Source organism: Nanorana parkeri, unplaced genomic scaffold (genome assembly GCF_000935625.1).
Source record: "Nanorana parkeri isolate BGI_ZX_2015 unplaced genomic scaffold, ASM93562v1 scaffold819, whole genome shotgun sequence".
NCBI lineage: Eukaryota > Metazoa > Chordata > Amphibia > Anura > Dicroglossidae > Nanorana > Nanorana parkeri.
This window is the reverse complement of record NW_017307087.1, coordinates 568742-579726: the sequence shown is the minus strand read 5'-3', so window position 1 is coordinate 579726 and position 10985 is coordinate 568742. Positions and strand designations below refer to the sequence as shown.

At 42.7% G+C, this 10985-nt stretch overlaps 1 protein-coding gene across 1 annotated transcript in view; it reads right to left on the bottom strand.

Moving 5' to 3' along the window:
• Nucleotides 1-2605: 2605 nt before the first annotated feature.
• Nucleotides 2606-10985, bottom strand: part of CUNH14orf80 (chromosome unknown C14orf80 homolog) — a 39812-nt gene continuing 31432 nt past the window's right edge. Inside the window, exons 9-13 of the mRNA XM_018565152.1 lie at nucleotides 10950-10951; nucleotides 9420-9522; nucleotides 7286-7314; nucleotides 6651-6851; nucleotides 2606-2979 (exon numbers count right to left, since the gene is read on the bottom strand). Coding sequence (XP_018420654.1) covers nucleotides 2629-2979; nucleotides 6651-6851; nucleotides 7286-7314; nucleotides 9420-9522; nucleotides 10950-10951 — 686 coding nt within the window. The 3' untranslated portion in view covers nucleotides 2606-2628. The remainder of the gene's footprint in view (nucleotides 2980-6650; nucleotides 6852-7285; nucleotides 7315-9419; nucleotides 9523-10949; nucleotides 10952-10985) is intronic.

The following is a 10985-nucleotide window of genomic DNA, read 5'->3' as shown; positions in this document are numbered from 1 at the left end:
CAGTATTTATGTTTGTATTTGACACTCTGTCAGTGTTTGTTGAATATGAATGTCTTTTAATAAAAATCTTTCACAATGTTTTGAGTTGGCATTTCATTGGGGAAGGGTGGGTTGCATTTTCTCTCAGGCCCCATTCACACCAAGGCTTTTGTTGAGCTTATTTTTCCACACTGGTAGAAACTCCATTCATTTCTAAAGCCCCTGTGCACATCTAAACGTAGTGTTGCACGTAGAAAAACGCATGTTACCAGAGTGCAGGAGGCTTTTTCTGGGCAGATCATCGCGATTTGTCCTTATAGACTCAACAGGAAACGCACAGCAAAATTATTTTGCGCGTTTCCCCATTAACATCCCGTTTCGCCACAGAAGCTCGTGCACGAGAAGCAAAGCATTGTGGGAGAAGTCGTTTCCACGCCTACATTGTAGCTCTAACTGAGCACAACATCCTGTAATCCATACAGAGCACAAGGCGGCCATTTTCAAAAGAGGGAACTGAGAAAACAACTGAAAAAAGTAAGTTTTTGTCCTTCTATCCAGTATCTGCATATGCCGGCATCATCTACACTCTTTGTGGTATATGGTTTTTTTTTTTTAAATGCCCCCGCAAAGGTGGAAATGTCCTTTAAACTCTCTGGCAAAGAATAACTGTTTTATGGCTGAGGGCTATAGTGCACACTGGTGACATAACTGATTGCATTAAGTAGTCTTTGCAGATAAACCTGATAGTGTGTATGGTATATTCACTTCCAGGAGTTACAGAGTATCCCTGAGGTCATTCACAGCAAACCTTTCAGCCCGTTTTGGCGCTCTGAAAAACGCCCTATGTGCGAAAAAGTACTTGAGCTTCTTTTCCGCTTGTAGGGGCAGATTTCAGCACGAATCCATTGGTATTCCCGAGTGTGGCTGGGGGTTAATTTTCTGTACCAAAGACGTAACCCCGAGCCACGTACTGGAATACAGCGTAGGTCTTACCTTGTCCGCGATCCCCGGTGTGTCCTCTGGCCGCTGCCGGCATCCGTCCCTTGCGAGCGCCCGCGGCGCAGGGGGGCGGAACCGGCGGGAAGGTTAAAACATTTTTAAAAATACGAAAAACAGGTAGAGAAAAAAAATCATAGCGCCAGGGAGGTTAAAAAACACGCATCGAATCCACTTAATGTGCAGATCTATGGACCCTGGGACACAAAATCACCTTACAGTGGTACTTTACACCTCTTAAACTTAGCAGAATGTATCCGTCCATCACGGCGGACTGCTGGAGGCAATGCGGCCAACTAGGGAGTTTGTATCATATATTGTGGGATTGTAGATGTTTGAGGAGTTTCTGGCACCAAGTCTTCTAGAGGATCTGACAAACCACAGGCATTATTATAACGCCTTGGCCCGAATTAGCGGTACTGTCACTGGGTATTGAAAACATCCCACCACAATATAGGATTCTGGTGTCCCACATTCTACCAGCGGCAAGGCTGACCATAGTGCGCCATTGGAAAAGCTTAGTTGCTCCTAATATATCCGAGACTGTAGCTATAGTGAATCTACATTACCAACCAAGGGGGTTATGTCATATCAGGATGGCTCCACAAAGCGCTTTTACACTGCCTGGTCATATTGGAATCCGTAAACGGAATTTCAAACCTAATCCACTAAATATATGTATTGTATATTACAAAACCTTACCCTTTCCTTACCCTTCTTTATCGCTCCGTGGACAGCCGCTCCCACGGTCTTACAGACTCACCGTAAAACAATGCCACCCGCCGTCTGCACACGCCGTCCACTCCATCGCATCCAGGTCAGTAACCCTCGCGCTGAATCTGCCGCTCCAGGCAAACGCCTTGTTTGCCTCGCGGCAGATACGCCCCTGCTTATCGTTCCCTGATGTATTTTCTTTGTTCTCTTTCCCCCTCAAGCTATATCCTGCTGTGATAATGCTGGAGATGTATAAGTGACATAGTAGACCATGAGCACAAAGATTGTCTGTACCTCACACAACTTGTTACTGCAGATTGTAAGATCGAACGCGCATTTCATTGGGCAAAAAAACGTGCTTCAAACGCAAGGGCAAAAATGCGCATAAAACTCGCCCATCAGGAACGCCCAGGTGTGAACCCAGCCTTAGGGCTTGTTCACACCAAGCGTGTTCCAGGAGCAGAGCAGAACAGTTACAATATATTCCAATGGTATTTTTGGCTCTAGTTCACACCACAGAGTTCAGTTCCAGAGCATGTAAAAAAACTGCAGAAAGCCCCATCTTACCTGCTCTGGAACGCATGCAAATGCATCAAAAATGCATGCAAACACCCTGGAACACGCGGAAAGCCCATTTTAAACTAAGAAAATAAAACTTTTTTTTCTTTAATACCCAAAATGGCCCGGAATGCATCAAAAACGCGGCATAATACACTGCGTGTGCAGAAACACATGCTGATCTGGTCTGCATTTGGTGTGAACAAGCCCTTATAATCTAAGGAGGTAAAACCAAAATAATGAAAATAATTTACATTTACAAACCATAGTTTAAATTATAAGCAAAATATATTTGTGAATAAATAAATAATAGTATCCATACATGTGTCTAAAACCAAATCTTAGATCCAATTGGATCTTCTTCTACATTGTCAATAGAAATCAGCACTTTGCAGGAGGGATGCAAACAATCCCTTCAAGTTCTCCAGTCATTACGTCAAACTTTTCTCTGCTTTTATCCTGGAGATTTTGAAATTCTGCCTCTAATTTAGTAGCAGCTGTCTGGAGCATTGTAATCAAGTTCGTGGCGCGAACGTTTTTCATATTAAAGTCTTCATGTATTTCATCTTTAAACTTGCTCTCTTTAAAGACAAGTTTTAATAAGCCATTTGCATTGCTGACTTCTTCATGCTGATGTTTAAGATGCTCGGTTTTCTTTCCGACTTCTTGTTTTATTTGCTTGATTAATAAAGAACTTTCCTTTCCCTTGACATATCTTTCCAATTCTTTTATCTGTAAATGACAAAACAAAGAATATACAACCTGAAAGTGAAATGACCAGTAAACCTAAATAACCAGTTACCTGTATAGATTTAAGTAGATAAAAGTAATTCACCGGCACACACTTGAAGGGTTTTAAAGTATTGATATGTTTGTACAATACCCAATGTCACATACTGTCATACGGTGCTAGCACCCTTCAAGTGTGTGCAGGTGAATTACTTTTATCTACCATTAGTGTTTTGCACGGCACCATCCGCGTGGTCACCTGGGCACCACATATACCTCGTGGTTTTGAGACCGTAGCAGTGCGAATGGGATTTGGACTTTGTTGTATAGATTTAAGAAGATATATTTAATATTTGTTATTGTTAATATTAATATTTAAGCAGTATTCCATATGTGACTGAAATGCCAAAATCTGTACTGTTAATTAACATTTCACATATATTAATCACTATAAAGCCATGAGTGCTCTATCCTAGAGCAGTGATGGCGAACGTTTTTGAGCCTGAGTGCCCAAACTGCAAGGCATAATCAATGTATTTATCTCAAAGTGTTAACACTGAAAATTAGTTTGGTATTGTGTTTTAGTTTGGGCACTAGGGTGAAAAAAAACACAAACATTCAGCATCATTGTCTTAGGCAAAATAGGGAAACACACATATTCAAACATTTAATTTTTTTTCTTTCTTTATTATTTTTTACAAATTTTTTAACTTTAAATATTTCTTATAATCGTTTAGTTCCTTTTTTGCTTGACCCTTTTTTCTTTTCTTAATTTTAATTATTATTTTTTTAATTTTTATCTTTTTTTCAATTAACTTAATTGCTATTACACAGGGGCTAACAAGCCTGTGTGTGATAGCATTTGACAGGTTCTCTTTATTGAACCTGTCACCCTCAATACAGGAGTTTTAGCAAAGCACTTTGCTGGCTCTCCTGTGACAGCGGAGACGAAAAGGCTGCGAGTACAGCGTTCCTGTCTCACTTTTCACATGGAAGTTCTCCGCTCTGCTCCCCGCTCTGCTCCCCGCTCTGAACTAATCCACTTTGCTCACGGGTCCCCCCAGAAGACCGGGGGACCCCAAAAACCAAGGCGAGGGAGGCAGCCAGCGGGAAGAGAGGGAGCCAGCAGTGGGGGCGAACCATGGAGGGGGGTGGCACAGACCTGCAGGCTTATTACAAGTGATCTTGGTGGCATCGCCGTGATTACTTGTACTAAACAAGCGTCGGCTCCCCCATTGTACATTTAGCCCTGCTTGCCGAAGCAGGGCTTAGGGTACGTTCACACTATATGCAGTGCGTTCCGGCCCGAATGCACTGCAATGCATTGTGGCCGGCTCACTATTTCGTGGGGCTGGAGGGGGCATGGCAGGCCATTGAAGTGAATGGCACCGTAGCCACGCCCTCCGGCCGCAATGCGGACACCCGCACTGGATCGCGGTTCACATTGTGCCTGTAGTCTGGTCCAGTGCAGTCAATAGAGCTTGCAGTATTTTGACTGCACCAGACCGCAGGCACGATGTCCCCTGCGATCCCTTGCGGGCGATCACATTGCAGCTGGAGCTACTGCTCCATTCAATGAAATGTCCCGCAACGCCCCTCATGCCCGGCAAAAAATTGAGCCGGCCACAATGCGATGAAGTGCGTTCCGGCCAGAATCGGGCTGGAACGCACTGCATATGGTCTGAACGAGGCCTAAATGTAGATGAAAACGAACTGCCCAGCATCCGGAACTGCTTGTCCCAGGCAATACGATTTCGACACCCCTGCCTAGGCTCGCGTGCCACCAGAGGGGTTTGTTATCGCTATCCTAGGGTATACCTGGGTCCTTCTGGGAAACCAAAAATGTACACAAGACCCACACATTGGGGTGTCCCTGAAGAAACAATTGTCTGCACAACTAAGATCTATGAAGAAATAGGAAAACACACACACACACACACGTGTGTGTGTTTGTATATTCCAAAGTGACGAACAATAAATTTTATTGTTGGACAAATTGTATTGTATTTAATAAAAAGGTCAGATTTTACATTTTCCAGTGATATCCAAAAAGTGGGAACTTTTTACGGATTTTCCCAAAATAAAGAAAAAAATGCTTTTTGGCATTAAAAAAAATTCAAGTCTGTGGTAACAAAAATCTATTATTCGTTTAACTGTTTTTTTAAAACTGTCCTCACAAGCAAGGTGGAGTAGATTCCCAATCCCATGTACTACATTGAGATTTAGAAGGCCGTCAGTGCTGTAATAAAATGTTGCCGTGAGAACCATGCCCATAGGCAAACATGGGTTTTCACCTGTTGCGCGTTTTACCAAGCGTAGGAACGCGCGGTAAAACGCTCAGGTGTGAACGGGGCCTTATAGTTACAACATGCAGACAATAAATGTAATGAATGCCCACTGGCGTCCTGCATATTTTAACAACTGCCCACATATTGCCACAACTAAAAGTTCCTTGCCCGCGTATTTTGCCTAGAAATTGTCTAGTCAGTGCAGTCTGTTTAGAGAGCATATTACTATAATTGAATCCCCTGAAGGCCCGTCACTATAAAACCATGACCTCATTGTCCTTTCCTCCAATTCACTGGAGTGCATTAAGTGCGCTGCTTTTATCCCTACAGCCATTATTAGCCATCCTGCCCCCACAGTCTCAGGCTCATAGTATTTTCCTAGGCATGCTCATTTGTTGTCCCAGTGTCACAGGGATAAGGAGTGAGGGGCGAATCTCCTCAACCTCCAGATTGCTGAAAAGCATACACATGAATAATAACGGAACTAGGGATGTTCAGGTACCAGTGCTGATACTTGGCATTTTCACGAGAACAACCAGGGTTGCAGCCGGGACCTGGCTCTGGCGCTCCACCACTGTCCTGAAATCATTAGTCTGTATTGTTTTAGAAAAACTATTACATGACAACAAAAATGTATCAATACTTGTATCTGTGAGTACTTGGACAAGTATCAGTACAAGAAAAAATGGCATTGGTGCATTCCTAATTTTTATTTATAAAAAAAACAAATCATACATTAAAACAGAGATGTACAAATCCCAGGAGCTCCGTGTGCTCCTTACAAATGACAGCTGCCTCCTAACTTTTGAATGTTTCTCTAGTCTAGTCTTGGAGGTGGAAAGGTATCTGTACTTGTACCAAGTACTGTACTTGGTATCTGAACATCCCTAAACAGAACCACTGAAAGAGGACCTAGCCTAGTAAAGACTGTGAAACTGATTATTTTGGAATGAGCAAGGTCGTAGTTTTATTGGGTCAGTAAACCTCATACTTATTCTATCATATTAGTAAACATCACATTTGGAGGAAAATCCTGTGCCAGTCACAGATTACCTTTAAGCACTGAACTGCGCATGTAGCGAAGGCTACATTCACACTGGAATTAAGATTGCGGCTAGGGAATCCTGCGGCAAGAACCCCCAGGTGTGTCTGTACAGATGCAGCCTCCTTGGCAATTCAAGTAAATCCTCAAATAAGGTCTCAAGTAAAGCATGTGTTTAGGGTGCAAGGGCCTCTACAGGGACAATATAAGAACATATATGACCTTTTGGGTACTGCACTTTTGTACCATCGTTACTTTAAAAACATTTTTGAGCCGGATCAGGATCACTTGAAATATGATTCTATTATTAAAAACTACCACTACAATACCCATCAAAGACATACCTGATCATGCCATGAATGCTTCCGTTGTTTAACTAGATCGTGGAACTGATCATGCACATCAGAGAATGACTTATGCAATGCCTTTATATTAACAAGATTGCTCTGAGGCTTAACCTCCCTTGGAAAGGATGTGTATAATTTGATCTCATTTTGAGCTAAGGTAATGCACTCATCTTCTGCAGCAGACTGAAAGACTGTTTCCTGTTGAGGATGTATAAAAAATTGACAGAGTTTACAAACATACAACCTACTTTGATTAATGCAAAATACTAAATTCCAATTATTCATGTACCTACTAATAAAACAATAGAATGTTCTTTATTTGTGCGTAGTAAAATATTATTTAATCTTTTAAAAATATACAGAGTAAAACCGTTGTAAACCTCATGAAGCACTACATCCAGTTCTAGGCCAGAAGGTAACTTCAATGAGTCTGCAAAGATATGATTCCATTGACCAGAAGAGAAGATTCTCAAGAAAATCCTGGGTACCCTGTCAGTCAGTATAGGTTGTGCTGTGACCTCAATTTTTTTCACTGCACTTAAGCTATATGACTTGGCCACTAGCAAACTCAATCATGTTCCTAGAACATTAAAAGAGCAGCAGCCCCCTGACAAGGCCATCCCTAAACTCACGCTCCTGTAAGCCTGTTCAGGCAAAGAAACTAAAGGGTTTGATACAGAGTGGAACTGGATTTGAGATACTTGTTAGGTCCTGGTCATGTAGAGAACTGTAAGTTTAGTAGAGTTGGCACAGGGACTGTGCAAAGCATTAGTATCCTGATTGGCTTGTACTGCTCTCCTAGAATATAAGCTACTCTGCAAAAGATAAACTCCAATTCTGGTACCTGTGTGTAGAAATCCAATTAATTACATGTTATTGACTGGATTAAATAGTGTTCCAGCCTGGAGTTCAGCTCAACTGCATTCAAAACTATTTTTTACATTTTGGATAGCATGGTGGAAGGGTGAGAACATACTGTATATCAAGCCTTTATTGTCATCCCGGTCAACATTTTTTTCCCCCCAGTAATTTCTTTTCTAGTGACACCCTGTTAGTTGGGATGTCAGGGGGCAAAAAGTGGAAGCAGAACTCCAGGCAAAGTTTTTTTATTATTAAATGTGCTGTGTAACAAATAGATTATATCTCACCTTCAGGATCACTACCTTTATTATTTACAGTTTCATTGAGGCACATAGTATAGCACTTGCTATTCTTCCGGGCCACTGTAGCTACAAGAGCTGCAGCTCACACACACAGAAGTCATACTGTTGTTTATTTGCCCACCTCTCCCCTTCTCAATTCACAGAACACCTTGTATTTTGAGAAATACGCACAGTAAATGGACAAGGAAAGAGGACGGATTAAACTACAATACTTCTGTGTATCAGAACTAGAAATGTGCCATTCGTTTTGTTTCGTACTGAAATTCGGATAAATATCTGCAATTTGGACAGAACTGAGCACAGGTATGTATGCAGAAGACAGAAAACCACAGGAACTAAGAGCTCCTGAAGGGTAATTAGAATTTCTAGGTACAAAGGTACAACTTGAGGCAACTTCATGATAGAAGGAGAGGCAGGTAATGTGATTGTGCTGTCTTCTAAGCTTTAATTTATTAATTTTTTTATTATTAAAACATACCCTCCATTTATTTTTTTTGGTACTTCAAAAACAGCAGAGCGCCAAGCACATTTATAAAGCACATCACTGTAAACATAAGGCCATACCCTACCCTGATAAGTCAATCACTAAAACTTTCTCCCTTTATCTACAACAGCTAAAAATGTTTGGTAGAACTTGGGTCCCAAAATTAAAGGAGAACTATGGGGTCGGTGGTTTTCCCCATAGTTCTTCTAAGGGTAACGGGAGGACACAAACTAGCGTCCTCCCGTCACCCAAAGCTCAGTATACCGCAAACTACAGCTCGCGGTATACTGAAACGCCGCAGCCAGGGAAGGATCCCGAGATTACTGTCGAGATCCACCCACCTGCGTGAGTGAAAGCTGGCTCTGTCTATCTAGAGGCAGAGCCAGCTGCACTCGCCCCCTCCCCCAACCGTTCCGCCAGTCAGTGCTGGAGGATCGGACACGGGAAGGGGGGGAATCCCTGTAGGGAGCCGTGAGTGACAGTCACTGCTCTCTGCAGGGAGATGATCGAGAAGTGAGCGAGCGACGGTATGTGTTCGCTCACTTCCAGATCTATTGAGCCGACCTGTGACAGTTTCATTGCGACAGGTCGGCTAGAACTATGAGGCTGAGTGATTTTCACTCGCCTCATAGTCCTCTTTTAAAGGAGAACTACGGGGTCAGTGTTTTTCCCCATAGTTCTCCTTAGGGTAACGGAAGGACACAAACTAGCGTCCTCCCGTTACCCTTAGCTCAGTATACCGCGAGCTACAGCTCGCGGTATACTGAGACGCCGGAGCGGATCCCGCCGTAGATGACGGGATCCGCCCAGCTGCGTGAGTGACAGCTGGCTCTGCCTATCTAGAGGCAGAGCCAGCTGTACACGCCCCCTCCCCCGTCCGTTCCGCCAGTCAGTGCTGGCAGATCGGAGCAGGGAGAGGGGAATCCAACCCCTCCCCCTGTCACGGCAGAGAGCCGTGACAGGATCGAGAGGCGAGCGAACCCGGTATGTGTTCGCTCACCTCCCGATCTACTGAGCCGACCTGTGACAGTCTCATTGTCACAGGTCGGCTAGAACTATGAGGTGAGTGAAAAGCACTCGCCTCATAGTTCTCCTTTAAATGTAAAGTAGTTCATATACAAATCAAAATCGTTACCATCCATTGCCAGTACACTGCTTCTAGATGTCTCCATTCCAAGTACGCTTCTAGGTAAGAGTTCTCGGATTCCAAATACTGCAGTAACTATAGTTAAAAAAAATATTGTAATATTAAGGTTAAAGCCTTAAACTAAATTACATAAAACACATTATGTAACACATCTAGCAATTTATAAAACTGGAGGTATCCATATTCTAGTTACTTTACTCTCATTCAGTATTAAGAATGGCAGTTGTTTCTTTTTCAAAAGGTCGATTTTTTGCATGAATGAGGCTGAAACACATATACATTATGTATTGTTACACATCCTGAACTATAATAGGCTCTGTGTAATCTAGCAGACTGCGGCCGGTGGACGGTGATGTGACCAGAGGTAGCCGCGATATGTAGCGGGGGCGGAATTATCCTGGGTGTGGCCCTTGGCCTCTTGACAAGCCTGATGAAAACATTTGTTTATGAGTACATATACTCTTTTTTATTAATTTAAATAAAAGATTTTACACACGGAGGTGGCGCTCTGTTCTTTTTTGTTTTATAGGCTCTGTGTGAGTAGCTGGTCTAGCCAGAAGTGCTAGAATTATGACCAAGGAGGTATGGAAATTTAAAATCAGTGGGTGGAATTTATCAAAACTGGAGCAGACAGAATCTGGAACAGTTGTCCATGACAACCAATTAGATCCTCCCTTTGGTATGCCCAATTATGCTTTGAAAATGAAAGATAGAAGCCGATTGGTTGCCATGGACAACTGCTCCAGATTTTGTCCCAGTTTTGATAATTTCTTCCGGTGGGTAACATATTTATCCTTAAGGCAATGTACACATGGGCTTCAGCTTGTATAAGAGCTGTGTGCACAGCAAGACATTTTTAAAGCTTTCAGCAAGTTTTAAGCAGCTTTGTTGAAGCCTTGCTGAAGGCACAGCAACTGTCCACATATCTCTTCCCTTACCTAAAATGTTCTTTAGCTTTCGTTTAGTAGACAGCAGCATTTTCTGAAAATCCTCCAAAAAGCTCTGGTCACTGCAGCCTCTGAGCAGCGATATTCATATTACATGAATGAATGCTGCTGCCTGCTCTCCTTGAACTGGGAACTAGTCATGCAACTGCCCATCTGCAGTTCAATTTTGCAGCATTTTGAAAGATTTCCAGTTTGGGGATTTTATGCACAGATCATAATGGCAGTGCTGACTGTTACTTTAAACAAGCTGGAAGCAGGCTTCAGTAGACTGCAACAAGTTTCATGTAGTGCTGAAGTTTACCTACAAACTCTTGTTTAAAGTGACAGTCAGCACTCCCATTAATATCTGTGCTTATCCTCCCAAACTGAAGCTGAATGGTGCTTTAAATTCCTCAACAAAGCTGCTAGAAGCTGGTCAAAAACGTTGTAAGTGCCGTGCAAAAGCTTGCTGCATACACTGCTTTTATACAAGCCCATAACAATGAACAAGGCCTAACTGAAACATACAGTAGATCCGCTGAGTATATATTCATTTCATAGGTTTTCCTTTACTACTTCTATTTTTCTTTGGGGATGGGGGGGGGGGGAAAA